At 43.4% G+C, this 21,050-nt stretch overlaps 1 protein-coding gene across 1 annotated transcript; it reads left to right on the top strand.

Moving 5' to 3' along the window:
* The first annotated feature begins 813 nt into the window (after nt 1-813).
* Nucleotides 814-19,323, top strand: LOC133466505 (C1q-related factor). The gene is made up of 2 exons (XM_061750292.1): nt 814-1,882; nt 18,012-19,323. The coding sequence occupies exons 1-2, from the start codon at nt 1,274-1,276 to the stop codon at nt 18,189-18,191; spliced, it is 789 nt and encodes a 262-aa protein (XP_061606276.1). The 5' UTR covers nt 814-1,273; the 3' UTR covers nt 18,192-19,323.
* The last annotated feature ends 1,727 nt before the right edge of the window (nt 19,324-21,050 follow it).

Genomic DNA, 21,050 nt, shown 5'->3' with positions numbered 1-21,050 from the left:
TTACATCACATTGACATTTAACAAAAAGTGAGGCATATGTATCAGAGGCTATCATCAGTCTAAACCCAACCATAAATTCTAACCATAAACCCGAACTCCCTTATCCTAACCCTAAACATGACCCGAAACATGGATGAACTTTCCGGGGAAAATTGAAGCTCATGTGCACACCATCACTCTTTATCTAGCATAAAATTACCGGGGGGGGGGGTCAAAAGTTACATCAACAGCAATAAAACTGGATTAGAAAAAAAAGATTCATATTTGATATACAAGTAGAATTTGTTATGAATTAGTTGGACTGAATTTTGGGGAATTTTTAAGAGAATTAAAAACAGTTTGTGTGGACATAGACGATTGCCGTTCTTTTCAACAATTTCAATCATTATGATTCATTAAGTGCAAATGTGAATGTATCCGACTGCATTCATCCCTCGAAATCCCACCTGCCTCTCCCCGCGTGGCTCCGCCTTCATTGATAGAGGCTGGATGTTGATGAGACGATAAAGCAACAAGAGTGACAAACGGCAATAAAAATGTAAAAAATGAGAGGAAGGGCGGGCGGGCGGGCGAGGCGATAGTTGAACAAGGAAGAAGGGGGAAATGAGCGATGGAGAAAGAAAGAGCGAGAAAGAGGAGAGAGAGAGAGAGAGAGAGAGAGAGAGAGTGAGAGAGAGAGTGAAGGAAGGGAAGGGAGGGAGGAGGGAGGGATGGAGCCACTCTTGCCTCTCACTCGGTGGGGGAGCAGAGGGGAGGGGAGGGTCCCCACTGCGAGCGCCTTATAAGAATCCAAGCCTGAGAATCTGGCTGCAAAAACTCACCACACGCACAACCCACACACACACACACACAAACACACACACACACACACACACACACATCAACACTCGCTTTCTCTCTCTGTCTCTCGCTCTCTCGCTCCATCCCTGCGGACTCCCACTCGCATCCTTCTGTCTCCGCTCACAAGTCAGGGAGTGTTTGGAAGTGCGCACCGACCATCTGGCTCAGTGCGTGCCGGCTCCCTCAAAGTGGTTTGTGCGCGCGCCGCGACGGACTGAGCGCAGCCGGGGGGTCCGTCCAAGTGTATGCGGGTCTCTGCCTCGCTCGACCTATCGCGCCCCTCCTCAGGATCCGCGGGTCCTCTTCCTCGGCGACAGGCTCCCCACACCAACCGGTCACCATTTCCGCCCCCGGGAGACCCACGCTGGCCGCTCAGCCCCTTCCCCGACTCGGCATCGGGAGGAAGACCCTGGTGGCGGCCGCCGTGGGGGTTATGCTGGTTCTGGTCCTGGTGGTGCTCATCCCCGTGCTCGTCAGCTCCGTGGGTACGGACCCCGGCCACTATGAGATGCTGGGCACCTGTCGGATGGTGTGCGACCCCTACCTGAACAAGGGCACCCCCAGTAGCAGCACCAGCTCCACGGGGCTGCAAGCCGAGGCGGAGGCGCTCAGCGACCACGGCAACGTACCGCCGCCCTCCACGCTACTGCAGGGACCGCAGGGGAAGCCCGGCAGGCCGGGGAAGCCGGGGCTGCCCGGGCCGCCGGGAGAACCGGGGCCGCCGGGGCCGGCGGGGCCTCCGGGCGACAGGGGGGACCAAGGAAAGACTGGAATTTTGGGTCTCGGGGGGAACGGAGCTATCAGCACGGCCACCTACAGCACGGTGCCCCGGGTGGCCTTCTACGCCGGCCTCAAGAACCCGCACGAAGGCTACGAGATCCTTAAGTTTGACGACGTGGTCACCAACCTGGGCAACAACTACGACGGCGTCGCGGGCAAGTTTGTGTGCAGCATTCCGGGCACGTACTTCTTCATCTATCACGTGCTGATGAGAGGAGGCGACGGCACCAGCATGTGGGCCGACCTCTGCAAGAACGGACAGGTGAGTGCTTCAACTTTGGTCCGAGTTGGCTCCAATTTACCTCAACCTGCTCGCCTTCTAAAAGCCTTAAGTCGCACAAAGTCAGTTGGACGCACTTGCATCTAACAAAATCAAACATAATGTGTCAAATCTTGCTATATCATTTCTGCCTTCACAAATATGAATTGTTAAATGTTATAGTCATGATTGTGGTGGTCACTTGGATTGTATCATACTTTCTGATCTTATTCAGTGTCACTTAGACGGCATCCAAAATAATAAGTATACTGTTCAACTTTTTGACATGAACATAAATGTAGAACACATTGTAAAATACAGCGAATTTCTATGGATATTTCAATGTGTTGTCTGTCTTCTTGTAATTTCTGCGATGTGTGTGCAGGACTTCTGATGCAATTATCTCACACCGCCACACTCTGGTGCAAAGCAAATTTTCTTCCTTTTAAATGTCCTTCCCACATCATCCCGCGCTACCAAATCAACGAAACTATATGAAAAATGCATCATCATTATTTGTAGAAAAAGCAGAGTGTTTGTACTGGATTAGATGTCGTTAGATGAGCGCAGGTGTACCTAATAAAACGTCCCACGAGCGTATAATTGCCCCGGTCGCGTGCAGAGCGCACATCTGTGGCGTGCAGCTCGCCTGGAGATAAAAATGTGTTGACTGGTTGCAAACTGTGTCGCCCTCGCCCGCGTATGATGCGTCCTGACATTGCCAACCAACACCCCCACCCCCAACCATCACCATATCCACCCTCCTTTCCACTGTAGAGAGTCTATCCGCACCTTTCTTCCTTCCCTGTGATTTTATTTATTGGGATTAACACCAAGTTATTTTTGGCTTGTGCATCAGGGAGGAAATTAAATCAACGCCTGGGAAACAACAACACGAATGCAACTGAATTAATGCATTACTTTGCAAGTTCACGCGCACACGAAGAGCACAAGTGCACTTAAACGTGTCGCGTAAATGGCGGCTACCGTCCTCGTGCGCTATTCTGAGGCTTCTATGCATCACTTTTATGGGGCACTAATTTCATTTGAGGGGTCCTCTCGGGTCACCAATGTTTGTGTTTGCCGCGCAATTCGCACTCTGTCAAGGCTCCTGTCATAAATTGTGGCCGTGCGCATTAAAAAAAAAAACTGGACGTGACACCGTGCACTTGAAATAAATCTGCAAAAATCCACTTTTACACACAAACAGTACGAAAAAAAACCACGCGGAACTTTAAAATTATTATTTTTTTTTTTATGGCCCCCATATGAAAATAGGATCATTTTCATATGGCACACTCCAGTTTAAGGGTTCATGTGCATTAGAAAGCTGAGAGAGCTCATTTTGAACTCTCTAATGGAGATCCAATCAAAGAGCTGTTTAAAAAATAATAAGAATTAGAATTTAAAAATCTGCCTTTACAAGGATAATAATGTTCCCCTTGGATTTACAATGTCACACATTCAACAATATGAAGTACAATAAGTTCATGTAAATGTGTTCATTGTAAAATATGTTAATGCAGTTCTCATCTCGTGAAATGCGGCCTTCAAAATACTAGAAACAGCTGTCGATGCCGATGAATATCGTTCAATGAAAACATCTCTGACCACTAGTGTCAATCAAAACTGAGCATGATTATCTTTGCATCCCTTGTACTGGATCTCATTTGTGAGCTTGCAGGTGTACCTAATGAAGTGGCACACGTCCAGCACCGCAGCATTATTTCACCAGCCAGCGTCACATCCTTCTTGTGAACGTAGAGTAAATATAGTTACCGTTTACAGTTAATTACTTGAGCCTATATCTCGCAGGAAGGACAAACAATTTCATTGTCAAAATAACTCCTAAATCATCATGCTGTGCTGTGTACAATTCTTATTCTAAGTAACTTTGTCCAAGTTGCATATGCAAATGAGTCATGACAACTTGCTCAACACATTTGGAACAAAGCAGGAGGCTGCCCAGGTCTCGAGGTGACGCCTCTGTGTGCAAATTGAAGCTGAATTAACGAGCGCCACAGACTCTGCGGTACGAACCCCCTCACACACACACACGCACACACACAAACACGCACGCGCACACACATCAAGGCAGCTAGGTAGAGGTTAACTCCTTCACCCGGTGCGGCCTTGGCTACGTAACGTCTCACTCCACAGTGATTTCCTTTTTTTTTTTTTTTAATTATGGCCAGGGAGTAAAAGCGTTGATATATAATCAGGGAGGAAGAACATATGTTGGAGTTAAGACACCTTCTGTTGCTGCGTTATTGTGTGCCTCAAGGAAGGGGGTGTGGGGGTGTGGGGGGGTGCTGAGGGAGAAGAACACACACCACACACACACCATTCTCTCTAGAGGCTCACAAAATGTTTATCAAGTCGAAACAGTTGTACCTTGAGATATGAGTTTAATTAGTTTAACCATGCTTGTAAGTCAAAACATTTGCATCTCAAATCATCTTTACATAATGGAATGAATGGAAATACCATTAATCCAGTCCAGCCTCTGCCAAAAAAAAAAAAAAAGAAACTTTGTAATGTGTTTTTAATAAAATAAACGGCACTTTAAAATGTATTTTATATATATAAAAAAAGTAACTTAAACTGTAACGACGTAATTAAAGAGAATTTAAAGAATTAAGCAGTTTTTACCACATTTCTTGCTTCAATTCAATGAACATTGGGCTGCTCCTCCTGGTGTGTGCTCTCTGGCCACCTGGTGGCAGTATAAAACAGGCAAAAAACACAAAGAAGTGTTTCACAACTAGGGTGTTTACGTGGAGCCTTGTAATACGATTATAATCGTTTTACAAGCCCAAACCGAATAAAAATTCTCCATGCACTGTAAATGCCTCAATCAGAATAAACAGGCCGAATCCCAATGGGATTTCATTCGGTTTCCCAGGAGTGGAATATTCCGTTTGGCAAACCGATCAGAAGTAAATTTTCATCATGTAAACTGTGAATCGGAACGATGTCGGGCTGCACTCTGTCTGCACACGCTGTGTTTTGACATAAATGCGCGGCGACGTCATCGTTTATGCATGTAAATATGGCTTCCATCCAGAGCTCGTATGTGATGGAGAGCGTGTTTTTAATTATTTGTAACTTATCAAGCTGTTTTAATAAAAGTCTAAAAACAATCCAAAATATTGTGCTACATCGAAAACTGATTATAACACGGTAACACCCGTGCTATTTGTTAGCCCGTCTATGGCGTTTTCCATTGTTTGTTAGCACGGTACGTTTTGCCTAGTGTACTCAGGTCATTTGTCTTTACACGTGCAAAGTGTCATACAATTACTATGATGCGAAGGTCCCTTGCCAGCTGCTCATGAAAACTGGCCGCTTGCGCAATAGAAATAAATACGGCAACTCGAAATAATACAAAGTATAATTCACAGAGTAAAAAAAGAAGTCACACTCTGTCACGCACCGGAACAATGTACGTCATATGATTATGCGATTGCTTCTCTCACGAGTTATGATAATCGCCACCTCGCCGTATAGAAATGAACAGAACAGCCAAAAATAGTCCATAGAGTCAACAAAAGTGCACAACGCTCTGTCACCCAGAGGCCTTCATTTGATTATGCGAACCCTCCTCTCGACAGTTATTCACAAACGCCATCTTGCAAAAGACAAATAAACAGACCGATAAGAAGTGATCCATAATCCAATCTTGACGGCGATTGGATTTAACATTTAAAAGCTACATTTGACTATCTAGAATTAACACTGTAGATATAAAAAACATCTCTCCGACTAGTCGTAATACAATTTTGAAGGGTTGGAATTTTCCTTCAACATATCTCAAACGTAATTGTGACTAGAAACTAGCGATATCTGTAATCCAGTCTTGCCTTGTCAAAACTTAATAACAATGTTATTTCGCCTGGGACACTCTGAAATAAATCAGGCGTCGACAATTCAGTTGCAGATATCCGCCGGTTGAGTTATGGATATCTGCAACTGAATTGTAGTTGTATCTGTAACCTTAACTTGAGATATCTACAATGTCAGTCATGTCGTTTCGACTAGTTAAAAGAATTTAAGATATCGGAAACGGGACGCGTGGACATCTTGAATTGAGCTGAATTCAATATATCTTGAATTGGAATTATGACAAATCAAAATGATGTTGTCGATATCTCCAATTGGATACATGTGATTCACATAGCGGATATCTGCGACTGAATTGTAGATATCTGGAGTGAGAAACACCTTCCACATAAGTGACATAAGACACATTCATTCATAATTTTTCCGAGGGAAAATGATGTTGAATCGACAATTGCGGATAGAAAGATTGTAGTTGCCGATATCTGAAATGATACTTGTGGATAGAATGAATGTATTTCCGGATATCTCAAGTGTTTCTTCTTGACAAGGCAAAACTGAATTCCAGATATTTGCCACACATACGCAGTCTTGCTGTAAAACGTTAAAAGGGCTTGCCATAACTGGGTCGCGTCATATGATTGCGCCACCGCTTCTCCCGCCTCTCGATAACTGCCTCCTTTCGCAATAGAAAGAAAGAAACACAACGACTAGAAATAAACCACAGTCCAAAACGTGTGTGAAATGCTCTGTCATGCCCAAACACACAATCCGAAGTTTGTGGCAGACGTGAGGGAGAATTTGCAAACAGAAAGACCCCAAATTATGAACCATTCAGTTGCATCCAACTGAATCCAGCTGTACTCCTTGGTGGTCTTTGGTTGTGCTACGATGCCTCCAGGGGCTTTTGGGTTGCACATTTGGTGCTGACTGGTTCTAAGTGTTGGGCCACATTAGCTAATGGAGCGCTGGGTGTCCAGGTGGAGCATGTGCAGCGGTACCAGAGCCTTCCTCAGCTCATTAAGGCAGCAGAAAGCCGCATTGTGCAGAGGGACAAGAAGAGCGAGCGCACAGAGAGTTCTGTACCACTATTTTATCATCTTTGGGCTGCAGAGGAGCGGCGGCGTCGGCGTGCCCTGCAGTGCTGTTTCACCCCGGCAAAGTGCTGCTCCCACTCCTTCTCAGGAGGGGTGGGCGTTCTTTCCGAGCCGTGTCAAACATCGAGACGACATTCAAAAGCTTACTTGCAGCCATCCCAGAGAATCGCAAGCATTGTCACCGGAACTTTTCTCCAGGTTCCTAGGAGATAAACAAATCTATTTTCGGCACAGCCAATTTCCTCTCCTCTTCCTCCTCGCCATCTTTGGGCTCCTCCGGCGCCCGTTCTTTGACTCCGAACCTTCCGAGCGCTCCTAAATCGATCCTCTGCTGTGACTCGGGGAAAAAGCTTCGGGAGGGGAGCGAGTCGGAACGACGACGACGACGACTAAAGAAGAAGAAAGAAAAACAACGGGAACAAGATGAGATGTGACGCTATGTTGTCACCCACTCAATTTAATGGTAATTAAAAGGTATGCGAGCAAGATCCAGGATGTGTTTGCACTTCCCCTCTCTGCTCCCCCTTTCTTAATATTGTTATTAATCTGCAAAAACACTTTCAGACTTAATTAAAAGCAACGAGTGGAGCGTGGGCCCCTCCAGAGGGCTGTAGTGAATAATCACTGTCTCCTCCTTTAATAAGCTTCAACGTCCTTCGTGCACATGGCGCTTCCCTCGCAATTATCACCGCAGTCTCCCGCTCGCATCCGTGCGCGCCCCCCACTCCGAGCCCCGGTGGCACTCACTCGCTGCCCTCCATCTCTCCTTTATAGGGGCTCAACTCTCCAAGTCCCCCTACCCAAAAAAAAAACAAACAAACAAACAAAAAAACTGCCCAATAGCATCCCGTTCCGTCAGATTTTTGTTTTTAAATTGCCGCACAAATGAGACGATCCACGATGCCTTCGGGGGTCCCTCTTTTACCCCCTTTGTTGTGCGTTCAGGTGAACACAAGACATTGAAATGTGATGCTGGAGCCATCTGGATGCAGGTTGTTGACACATGTTTTCCCGCCAGATGACAAAAAGAGAAATTTGAAAGCACAATTTGGAGTTTTTCTCTTTTGGCGAGAGAGCCATCAAGCCTTGATTGATTTTAGCATTCCGGCAATGTTTGGAGCTTCTATTCTTGGTGGTGATGAGCACTGAGAGGCCTCTGTGTGTGTGCGCCCGCTGTAACAGAAAGGCGTTGTTTGAAACGGACAGACTGGGCTTAAGAGAGAGAGAGAGAGAGAGAGAGAGAGACTGAGCCTCAGTCTCAGTATTGATCTCCTGTCCATGTAGTCCGTGTGTCTGTGAGGTCGTGTGTGTTCATGTATTTCTTTCCCCGTGCGATGCGCCCGCGGTGCCACTTCCTCCATAGTCACGGGGCGGCGGGGGCGGACCTTTGCCCTCGATCCGCTCCGTAATTGGACAGCGGTGCCGACACTCCGCCGAGTGGAACATTAGAGCGGGGGGCCTAATTAGCCGCGAGAGCTGCTAAATGAAGATTGTCAGGAAATACCGCACAGATTGCAAATGTCAGGCTGACACAGCGTCGTTGTGCGCAAATATCTGAGAAGGGGAGGGGGAAAAAAAACAAAACATTGAGGATTTGATCAAAAGACTCCCACCACTTGTTGCTAATAACTTAAATCTATCAGGGCCACTCAAATACTGACTGTTATCTCCCACACAGGCTTGCAAAAATATAAGGCACACCTACACAATCTAATAATCACTATGAAAAAAAATAATAATACAAAATGGAACTTTAAAAATAGAGCTACACGTCAACAATTGCTTTATTATTGTGTATTTGAGTGACCTTGTGTTGGTGCAAAATATTACAAACAACTCTCAGTGCACTTCTACAACACAGCATGATAAAAATAAAATTAATTCTCCCTGTTGTCAAGTTAAACGAATACTCAAGGACCAAGGATTGCACAACAGTTAAATGTTCTGCCCGTAATTCATATATCTATTGTTTTAAGACTTTTGGGGGCCCAGAAATAATCGCTTATTTTATTTTTTATTCATATTTATTATGTCATTCACCAATTTTCACTCTAAGAAGAAGCAAGCACACTGTGCTTTTATTCACCGAAAAGAAATCCGGTAGATTCCTCGTGGGTTGCACTGTGATCATCCATATCCATGCATTTTTCATTTAGCCGGTTTATTCATCACTATTTTATCAATTTATTGAGTACGGAACCACATTTGGTAACCACACACTCCTCAATATATGGTAGCAGTTAACGTGACATCATAAAAATGACATATTTTACGTACATCTGCACAATCTAATGAGCAGTATCAACAATTCTACCTTTAAAAATGTAAATAACATGTCTGCAAAATACAATAAAAAACATGCATAAAGTCATTCACGATCTAATATTCATCAAGCCAGACTTTATAAAACAAGAGTCCTGAATTAGCTCGCATTATAGAGTATGAACACTGTATATATGTGCATTAAGAGCAAAAGCCAAAACAGGAGTCTCCCGTGGCTGAGTGAGTCAATGATGCTACTGTGTTGACTCACAAGGCTCCTTCATTATAATGAGGGCCATATGGGAGACAGACAAGTGCCCCCAAGCCCATTTTATGCAAACATGCCTCTCGCCATCGCTCCCCACGCCCCTGACATTTAGCCGCCCTCCCACGAATCCAGTCGTCAGCGATAGCCACAATTATCCTCTCCTTCCTCGACGGGGAGGCAGCGAGTCGGTGGCGTCACGTGACTCACAGTCGGCACATTCTAACTATTTCTTTGGTACACCCAAAAAATGTGCGTGTTGTTTTGCATAATATTTTATATTTCTTTCATTTGAACCTTCTTCGCCTTTAAGTGTATAACTGAGACATTTCTGCACCTTTGTGTCATCGCCAGGTCAATATAATTAACATACAATGTATGGCGGTGGTTGGAAATTAAATAAATATTAAAAAAAATAGGTATTAAAAAAAAATAAAAAATCGATGCAAAAAATACCAAATATAAGGGCACCAGAAATTTGAAGCCATTTTTTTCAAGACATTTAAAAAATATTTTTTCTAGCGTGATGAACTTTACAATGGCTCAATTTATACCGCAACAAAACAAGAGGTTTTTGACATTATAAGCCCCCCACTCCCCTACCCCATGTTTGGGGTGCAAATTGGGGTCACATATACTACGAAAATGTAATCCCTATGACACAGACATAACTACAGTTCAAATGTATTATTGGGAGAAAAAGTTTCGAAATTCCACAGCCCCCCTTTTAGCCCCCTGTGTCACTGCTGGGTCAACATATTTAATATAAAATGTGCAAATTTAACAATTATTCGTAAATAAATAAATAACGTCAACAAGTTTCGAATATATTTTTAGCTTATTTTTAGAAAGATATAATAAAACAAAAAAACTATAATAAAAACTTGCATGCAAGGGCACAGTTCAACTACAACCTGATGGCTGCTTTCTAAGTGTCAACCTATTTCTCTCTATAGGTGAGGTCATATGTACGCATGACGAGGCAGTTATCATCTGCCTCATGCAACTGGTGCCCGCCCCCACCCAACCACAGACATCTTGCATTGCCTCAGAGCAAGGTGATAATACATCAGCAAAACAAAAGTAACAAGCTCTACTTTATCGTCGCACTGGAAATAAAAGATGATACGGTATAATGGAAGGTTATAATTAACATAATTCATTTGATATTACCAAAGGTATATATTTTTCTAACAAATAATTCATACAAAGCAAAAAGAAGAAGGATACGGCCGGCAGAAGACATTTTTGGGAATATTTTAAACAACATAACATTTTAAAAGCGAGGCGGTAATAATAACAGAAGTAGTGGGTGCAATCGCATGTTTGGGGAATATTTTTTATTTTTTTTTTTTACACAGGAAGTGCGGCGCTTGCAGGGTTAATAGCAGGGCTGCTAAAGAAGAAGTCGTCTGAGTGGACAAAAGGTCGACTTTCACTGTTTTTAGACTCCGCTGAGAGCCACCGTTGCGTTTTGGGTGTGGGCGCTCGAGGCGGACAGTGCAGCTCGCTAATTAAGAGATGAGTCAGACGCGTGCGAGAGAAGGGTGGGCGGGGCTGGAGCAAGCCCGGACCGGACGGAGGGGGTCAAAGTTGACCCCTGACGAGGCTCTCCTGATGTCTCTTTTGCGGTCCTCCATCTTCTGCGTTTCCCGTCGGCTAACGAACTGGCCCGGCACCACGCGAGGCTCCTGCGGTCGTCTTTGAAAAGGAGACGAGACAGCTGGTGAAATGAATTCTTCTCCTTCTCTGCTGGTGACAGATGGCAAATCTCCCGTTAACGGTTTTCCTCCCCTTGTCATGTTTTCAATCAGGCCTCCTCCGACGAACAAACCCGACATGAGCGTCCGTGTTGTCAGGATTCCGTTGGCGTGCACCTGGCTTTAGTTGCTTTCAGGAAGCTTTCCTGGAGCACCGATCGATTTTCTTGGAATTGGGCGCCTCGAGACATACAACAATTCAGCGTAAAATGCCCACATGGCTTGTTGTGAATACAAGAATGTACAAAGACATTTATTCTTCGGACCAAATCATTGTAAAGATTCAATATAAGAGCTGGACTAAATATTTTACCTTTACAGAGATAAATAGAAAAGCTCCGACAAACTCATTAGTTCTGCAGGTGAGCTGGAGCCTGTCCCATGTGACTTTGGGCAAGAAATGGAATATTCTCTGGACTGCTTGCCAGTCAGTTGCAACTGCTCACACTCACATTTAAATCCAATAAACTCACGGAGACGAACCGGGCATGTTCCTCATGTCACTCACTAGGCCACGCGAACAATTCAGGTGCTCAATTCAGGTTGTTGTGACATTTGATTCTCTTTTATTGCGTTTGACTATTTTTGTAATACAATACAGTGCTATTTTTAATGCAATTGCAATTCATTTCAATGGGGAATTGATTTGCTCAACAAGTGAGTTACAAACTTGGTTACGGAACAAATTGAATTCACAAGTACCTTTGCATTCATAAGGTAAGCGAAATATTAACAATCACAACTCATGTATTGGATCTCGTTAGATTGTCCGGTGAGGATAAAACTTGTTAATGGTGCATTTTACAACAGCTCTCATGGGCAGAACTGTATGAATCATTTAAAATGAACAGTAAAAATTGTGTTGGCGTAAACAATGACCCATTTGAGCTTTGCTATAGAGTACTGTACTTAATATGATTTAATATGTGTCATTTCCTTACGAATGAAATTGAGCATTGTCATCATTGTAAAGGCGCAATTTGTGACACTGCTTTTTATGTGCTTTTCATTTTGTGGTCGGTGAGTAACGTACATGCGCTCTTGTGTCACTGTGTGTGTGTGCGTGTGTGTGTGGGCTCTAAGCCGCCATTAAGCATGCAGCTGACGAGTGGAACGTTCAAACACAATTAGGCAGCGGGGCACTTCGATTTAAGGAGGACCAATAGAGTCGTCGTGCCAGAATGTAGGCTCGACGTCAAGTCAACAAAGCGCCGTCATACACGCCTGGGGGACACGTCCTTGTCACGCCGACAAAGCCTCTCGTAAGATCAGCGCCCCCCCCCCCCCCGTGAGATGTTTAAGGCCCTCCCACCATTAGGATCCACAGACCTCAAACTTTTATGATTTCCATAAAGAGCAGTTCGATAAAAACACCAACCAAAAAGTATTTAATTGAGAAGTGTACAATACTGTCTGCAGGATGCCCTATAAAATCCCCCCCAGCCCCCCCCCCCCCACACACACAAACATAGTCATTATTGATAACACTGTCTTTCATTGTCATACACTGAAAGCAATGCACGCTGAACTCTCGCCGCCATGCATTATCTATTAAGGCCGAGCGCAGAGTGAATATTCAATCAAAGCCATCATGTTGACGGATGCAAGCGCGCGAGCGACAACAACATCCACTGACACCTCGTTTGCCAGCCTGCGGCCTCACGCTTTGTTTGCCTTGTCAAAGTTGCTCGGCGTACGCCGCGTCAAGGTCACGCGCCGCCGCTCGGCCCCCCGCCCCCGCCCCCGCCCCCGCTCCGTCCCGCCCGGAACGGCCCGGCTCTTTAACAAGGCGCCTTCCTGATCATTATTCCCGGGAACAAGTTTTAGCCACTCAGGCGAGAGAGATGAAACTAAATATACATAAGAGTGTCACAGGGGGAAAACTACAAGCAGGGGTGGGGAGGCACTCTTGGAATCCCATTTGGGGAAACCTCAACATGCTCGTATTGGGGTGAAAATGTAAGGATTTTATGGGGTTCTGAACACAAAACTCACTTTGTAGCGCCCTCAGTGATTCACAACTAGTGTGTGAAATGATCCAATTTATTTTCATTGGCCTGGAAATGATGATTTATTTACCACAAAGAATGCATCTTTGTTCATCTATCTATGCCAGTGACATATAGTGACAGGCAGAATAATGAAATCTTCTTCCGCAAGGTGGCAGAAACAATTAACCTTTTGCATGGACATGTTGCCGTTCATACAGTAGAATATGTCATGGCTTGCTTCAAGCAAGTCAGGCCCGGATTTCACACTACGTAAGCACATTTGGGAGAAAATGAAGACGAGATCGACATTGGCGCACTCCTTTTTGCTTGGTGGGCCGCCATGAGATGTTTCAAATGTAAACTATGCGCCACGGCTTGATAAAGCTCGGGAACCACTGCAAGTGAATAAAAACACTAGTTTTTTTGTATTTTTTGTAAGTAGGCGATTTGATTGGTAATGTTGTGAGTTTTAGACGATTTGAACAATCATTTTGTGACTTTTAGATGTTTTAATAGGTAATTTTGGTAGTTTTGATCAATTTGATCAATAATTTTGAGAGTTTTAAAACAATTAGCTCAATAATTTTGCGCATTTTAGATGATTTGATCAATGATTTTTGAGAGTTTTAGATGATGAGGGATCAGTTTGTGAGTTTTAAACTATTTTGTGAGTTTGATAAGAAGACTTCATAGCGATTTGGCCAATTGGAAATTCGCCATTCAGAGTAGAAGACCTACGCCAAATGTTGGAATCCTGGTGAAAACGAAAGTATTTTAGTTCCTGAGGAAAACCCCCAAACCTCACTTAGCAGCACCCTCGAGTAAGTTTGTCATGTCTATCATAACAGGAAGCACGAAAAAGAATCCGTGAAGAATCCCTGCCAGATATTGCACACAAAGTCGGCCATTTAAGTTTGACGCAGCCATTCCACGTTTCGTACTTTTACAAACTCCTACTACGGAATTCTTCCAAATGAGCCACAATCACCAGCATGTACCCTAGACACGAGTGAATGAACATAATAATTGAAGATATCGATTTCAAAAATGGGCGTGTGTGATCACTTGCAAAGCAAATATTTTGATAAAGTCTCATTAAAATCTTAACTGACAAATCCTCCCGAGCCGTCATGTTGGGGGCGCTTCTCTAATAAGACGCTGTTGACTTTGCATGACGGGGACGTGTTGCGGCTTATGATTAATACGCGCCGGACGCAGACGTTACCAGATCATGGCGGCGGGCTTTTGTTTGCGCAACAATATGAGCTGCGCTTGATTGAATCAGATGGGTAAACAGTCAAAAGAAGAGTACAATATTTAATATTTGGATTATTATTATTTATTTTTTTTATACAATTCCACTCGATTGGTAATTTTGTGAGTTTTAGATGACTGATCGATAGTTTTGAGTTTTAGATGATTTTAAAGGTTTTTTTTTTTAGGTTTAGCAAATTTTTCAAGACAATTTGATGTAGAATTTAGTGAGTTTCTGACAATCTGATGGATAGCTGTGTTTTAATTGATTGCATCTTTAATTTGATGAGTTTTAGACAATTGAGTTTTAAATGATGAGATGGATAATTTTGTGTGTTTTAGATGATTTGATCGGTAGATGGCTTTCAGAGGACTTGATTCATTTGATTGTTTTCGACCATTTGTGAGTTTTAGACAATTTGAATGCTAATTTTGTGAGGTTCTGCCAATTTGGTAATTTTGTGAGTTTCAGTCTGTAACTACTCACTTCATGCGCAATTGTGCTTATTTTTGTGACAATAAAAGGCACAAAATCACGTTTTTAAAGCGTTTTTTTTTAAGTTTAAAGAAGCAGACGCCACCTTCGATATGAGAATCAAGCAGAAGCTTTAATTATTTGTGCAACGCGAACGTCCCTCGCATTCTTGAGCACTCGAACTACTACCTGCTTTTCCCAAAACAGATATGTCACCTGAACACGTAAATGCTTTTTAGCGGAGTGCTGCCAGAAATTTTCGGTGATGGATTTCGTGACCTAGTCCAACCCTCCAGTGCTTCCCCTCCCCTCTCTCTTTGGCTTTTTCCTTTCTGTTTAAGGTTTGATAACCTGGATATTTCTGTCATTTGACTCAAATTGAAGGTGAAAAATGAGATTTAAAGAGCATATCTCTAACATATTCAAAGGTGGAGAGGATAACTCAATTTGCAGGATTGGTGAACGTGTCGGCCTCCTCGAGAGCAAGTCATTATTGGCGATCCTCAGTGGCGTCTGACAGCAGCTCGAAACGGCGTGATTTAAAGTCACGCCGCCGCGCCAGTGTCATTTTAGGAGAGCTGAAAATGAGCCACGAGAAAGTAAGGCGGATGCAAGAAAGCGATAGATTTTGATTGGGCACAACTAAGTGACTAACGGGCCGATTTAACCGGCAGCGACTTTTAGGGATGTACGGTGGGCTGCTTGCTTTTGTTCGCGCCCACAAGAGCAAATACTGAAATAGTGAAACCAACCAGATACTTCTAAAGATCAAAGATATCGGTTGATTTTAAAATAGCTAATAACTTCATGCATGAAGAAACATATTTGTCAAATTCAGTGTTATAAGTTTATGCAGTACTGGAGAAAAGTATAAATGAGGAACACGTTTTTTTACAGGCGTAAATAACAGTTTTATTTTAATGCAATGTATTGTTTGATATTCTCTATATACTGCACAATGTTATTTTATATATCATATGTATCAACTTTATTATAGTTATTTTTTAATTACTTTAAGACATCATTATTAACACTAGATGGTGCGTAGTTAATAGTTAAGATTCCAGGATGTATGGATGTATTGTACAATTTTTGTATTTATAGATAATTATTTAAACATACTATATTTGTATTATATTAGTAAAAATAGATTCAAATGGTGTGTGATTAATTGACGCGTATCGTACTTGATTACATATTAGATTAACACCATGTTAATGTTCATTTATGCTTATTTTTATTAGCTGTAATTTTGAGTCAGTACTTTTCCTTATTAGTATGATCATTATGTCACTGCCCTTTTATTTTATTCGTGGTTTACAACCCCAATTCCAATGAAGTTGGGACGTTGTGTTAAACATAAATAAAAATAGAATATCATGTTCAACCTATATTTAATTGAATACAGTACAAAGACAAGATATTCCATGTTCAAACTGATAAACATGATTGTTTTTAGCAAATAATCATGAACTTAGAATTTTATGGCTGCAACACGTTCCAAAAAAGCTGGGACAGGCTCATGTTTACCACTGTGTTACATCACCTTTTCTTTTCACAACATTCAATAAACGTTTGGGAACTGAGGACACTAAATGTTGAAGCTTTGTCGGTGGAATTCTTTCCCATTCTTGCTTGATGTCCAGCTTCAGCTGTTCAACAGTCCGGGGTCTCCGTTGTCGTATTTTACGCTTCATAATGCGCCACGCATTTTCAATGGGAGACTGCAGGCAGGCCAGTCTAGTACTCGCACTCTTTTACTACGACGCCACGCTGTTGTAACACGTGCAGAATGTGCTTTGGCATTGTCTTGTCTGAGGAACATTGTCCTTAAAGTGTTCGGCAATTTTCTCACGCACTTTTCTACAAAGAGGTGAACCTCGCCCCATCTTTGCTCGCGAACTAACTAGCAATTCACGGAAGCTCCTTTTCTACCCAATCATGGCACCCACCTGTTCCCAAATAGCCTTTTCACCTGTGAGATGTTCCAAACAGGTGTTTGATGAGCATTCCTCGACTTTCTCAGTGTTTTTTGCCACCTGTCCCAGCTTTTTCGGAACGTGTTGCAGCCATAAAATTCCAAGTTCCTGATTATTTTCTTAAAACAATGAAGTTTATCAGTTTGAACATTAAATATCTTGTCTTTATAGTGTATTCAATTAAATATAGGTTGACCATGATTTGCAAATCATTGTTTTCTGTTTTTATTTATGTTTAACTTTATTGGAATTGGGGTTGTAAATGATGTCTGTGTGCATGTGCGAGCAGTCAACTCACTGCACAAAATCTACCCTCAGGTACAAATAAAGTTACCTAACCTAATTTTCATGTTTTATTTTTAAGACTGAATTATTAACAAGCGATACGAATTCACATATGAATATGAGTAAATAACTATGCCATATTTTCATCCTTTTTGGCCATTTTCAGTTCAGCATTTAACAAAAGTTTTTTTTTAGGTTCTCTCCATGTCGAATAGTTTATGGCTTTCAATACTTTTTAGTGTTCGTTCTTTTCTTTTAGACTTCACAGCTCCAGTTCGCAGCAGTTTTGAACAATTACAGATCCTCTCTGTTTTGCAAACTTTGCTAGCACAGATGTTGTTTCAGCACATTTGGCAATGCAACTGCACTTTCTTGTCCAGCATATAGTTTGGGGGAGGGTGACGGTTCCGGGACATTCAGGTTATTTCGAGAACAAGATCCAAATGTCAAGTTGCCAGCCGGGGAAGACGTGTAGAAAATTCCATAAACTGGCCTCGGTTTCCTCATAAGGGCAACATACAACACTAGCCAGCGTACGAAACCTTCACCAGTGGTTCTGGATGGGCCAGGTCTGCCTCCTCTGTGCCTCCCTCCAGCACATCTAACCGGTCTATTATATACACTGCTTGTCGTCATTGGACTAGTGGCCAGCCAATCACAGGGCACATACAGCATAGACAAACAACCATTTACATTTATGCACAATTTTTTCAATGAACCCGACATGTATGTTTTTAGAGCGTGAGACCAAGCTTACTGTTTTTCGTCCGATTGTTTTGTATTTATGGCCGAGAAGAGGTTTTCACACAAATATTTCCTGTAATTATGACCTCCATCCATCCATCATATAGTACACCAACTTAACCCAGGTGCAGATTCCAATGATTAATCTGTACATGTATATTCCTCCGCTTGTCCTCCCAGGTTCGTGCCAGTGCCATCGCCCAAGACGCGGACCAGAACTACGACTACGCCTCCAACAGCGTCATCCTCCACCTGGACGCGGGGGACGAGGTCTACATCAAGCTGGACGGCGGCAAAGCTCACGGCGGCAACAACAACAAGTACAGCACCTTCTCGGGCTTCATCCTCTACGCGGACTGAGCGCACGTCACGGGAAAAAAGACAGTCCAGCTCAACTGAAGGAAAGAGTTGTGGGGTGGAGAGGATGTGTGTTCCAGGCCTTCTAGTTTCCTCCCTTCTTCTCTTCATCATCACGGACAACTCTCCGCTTCCTCCGGGCGCTGCGGCCGAGGCCTGGACACACTGGCAGAGGGGCGGGAGGTGCCGGGTGGAGTAGTGGGGGATCGGAGATCGGGCACGGTTCCAAGCACTCGCCGCCACAGCGCCAATGTGTCGGAAGCTCCTCGCTAACAGCGTCTCTCCCTCCTTCCCTCTCTCTTCCTCCATCCCTCTTTCCTCTCATGGCACAATGCAGACTGTCACACCTCTTCTCTCCACAGTCGACTTGACTGAAATCCGTAGTGTTGTTGCGTGCAATTTAAACCTTAGATTGTGTTTTTATTTGGTAGAGATGCATAATAATCCGCACTGATTGACAGATCGGGAAAAGAAAAAAAAAAGATAATATCCTTGTCCCTTGTGAAGAGATGTTGTTATGGAAAACTACTCATATATAGACCACACCCTTTCCACCGGCTGTTCGTACACACGCGAGGCGACGTCCTTCTGCTGCTCTCGGGGGCTCATCGATGTGTCTTCTACATGTTCTAGTTCTGCTTACATCCTCTTTGCACTAGCGAAGAACAAACAGATTCGTAGCTAAAGAGCGATCATGAAAGAGAGGATGAGTTTTGAGCAACACCGATTGTCCTCCATTCATTAGCCGGGTCAAACGCTGACACACGTGTTAATATTTACTCAACATGGCAGCCCGACCGCTCACCGCAGGTCTGTCGGACTGCACGTTTGTGTGTGAGTGTATATGTGTGTGTGTGTGTGTGTGTGTGTGAACGGTGTGCACGCACACCCACCACGAGTGCGTGCATGCCAACATGCGGTGCGTCATAGCTCCATGCTCCTCTCCGCGGTCGTCTCCTGTGTTCCAGCCGATGATATTTTATTTCGTGAGCCCATGATGAGATTGTGCAACAGATATGATGAGGAGGAGAAGACGAGGGGGGAAAAAAAGAAGCTTTTGAATGAATTCTATGACATGTTTGTCTATCTTTTGGAATTGTTAAATACATTTAAATAATAAATGGGATTTTTTTGAGTGGATGGTCTCACGGGAATCCTTGTATCCCAAATAGGCTATTTAGCGGGGAAACAATCGGGAGAAGGGTTCTCACACTTTGGGGTCGAGGGACCACTAACAGGGGAGAAATGATTTCAAGGGCCACCTCAGGAGCATAACACAAATTAAACATAACTACCACATGTACTCCGAAATGCAACAGGAATAAAAAAAAAAAAAGAAAAAAAAAAGAACCTGAGATAATAATTGTTATTTTTAAAGTTGTAATGTTATGAGGATAAAGGCATATTTTTTTCAAGAAAACAAAGGGTGTAATATTGAAAAGAAAAAAATATGTATTTTGTCCACATGAAATGTCAGAATCTTGGGTGAGTATTGTGTTCAACAAGGCTATCATGATGTCCCATTCAAGCGAGTGAATTTCAAAAATATAACTTTATGCTCATAATATTGTGCCTTTTATCCTGGAAAACATGCCTTTATTCTCTATAAAATAGTACTATTTTCTTGGGCAAAAAATATTTTGTTCTTGAATAGGACTTCCTGTAATAATTTGCATATGATGTGTCGCAATCATATTAGAGCTTTTTAATTGGCTCAAAGCTTAGGAAGAGAGAAGGAATGTGTTTATTATGTTTGTTTTATTGCCATTGTTTTACTGCTCTCATTTGTACTGCAGGTAGGCACTTTAAAATGATATAACTACCATTTATTGCAATTTTCTTTGGGGGGGGGGAACCCTGGCTCGAGCTCACAGACCCCCCGGGGGATCTCGTTTGGGAGCTTCAACAAAGCCTCTTGAAATAAAGTTGTTTTTAAAATAACAATATTTTTGTGTAAAAGGGATCCAATCAGCGAGCGCTTTCCAAAATGTCAGAGCCTCAACGCCGACACGGGGCGACGGTGTCGAGGGAAAGATGGCGTTGTTTATTTTCCCATCTCGCGGCGCCTAAGTGAGCTGCGCTTGATCTGCAAAAAGGTGTGCTCGGAGAGCGACTCCCTCCAAGTTTAGCAACGCTCGCAGGCGGGCCCTCAAGGAAACACGGGGCTATTGCTCACTCAACAATCGCAGATTCTCATCAAGAGAGGCGCGTTGCAGGGGAGAGAGGTGAGATAGAAGAAGAGTGCAATCCGGTCTGACAAAGATAGATGGAGAGCAGAGACAAAGCCACAGAGGGGAGTAATGGAGAAGGGATAGATGGCATATAAGGATTTAAGGAAGACGGACCGGTGCCCATTTGGGCTGGAGTGGGAGGGGGCTGGATTGTTGCCGTTCCCCTTGGGGGGCGCCAGGCGTCAAGTGAGATTAGTTGGCGTGAAGCTGGAGCGGGTTGGATTGGACAAGCGTCAAAGACATTCTTCAGGACTGCCAGGAATGGGATGTGACACCGGCTCTGCGGTATTGTGCTCTAAAGGGAAGCAAGTCACTCGCACGCTGTATCATTTGAGCCACTTCTCTCGTCGTCGCCATCCGTTGTGCGCTAATTGTGCAGACGGTGCCACCAGAGACATCATCTGCCCAAAGGGCGCACCAAAAAAAAAAAAAAAAACCCTCTCAAGTCACTTCAGATGAGGTGCCAGCTGCATGAAAAGGCCGTCACTAGCTTCAAAATATACAGTTAGTGGTGCCTTAAGATTAGGGCCGGAAAAAGAAAAAAGAAGAACTCGGCTAAGTCGACTTCAAAAATAGGTTTTAGATAGAATAGATAGATAGAATAGAATTTCTGCCTTGAAGTTTCACCATA

This window comes from Phyllopteryx taeniolatus, chromosome 16, assembly GCF_024500385.1.
Source record: "Phyllopteryx taeniolatus isolate TA_2022b chromosome 16, UOR_Ptae_1.2, whole genome shotgun sequence".
NCBI classification, from domain to species: Eukaryota; Metazoa; Chordata; class Actinopteri; order Syngnathiformes; family Syngnathidae; genus Phyllopteryx; species Phyllopteryx taeniolatus.
Note: the sequence above shows the minus strand (reverse complement) of the source record. Positions and strands in the feature narration are given on the sequence as shown.

Bases quoted from the DNA above. Each gene is read 5' to 3' on its own strand.
- LOC133466505 (XM_061750292.1), top strand. From the start codon at position 1,274: ATGCTGGTTCTGGTCCTGGTGGTGCTCATCCCCGTGCTCGTCAGCTCC. The intron at 1,883-18,011 runs GTGAGTGCTTCA...TTGTCCTCCCAG, and splicing joins ACCTCTGCAAGAACGGACAG to GTTCGTGCCAGTGCCATCGC.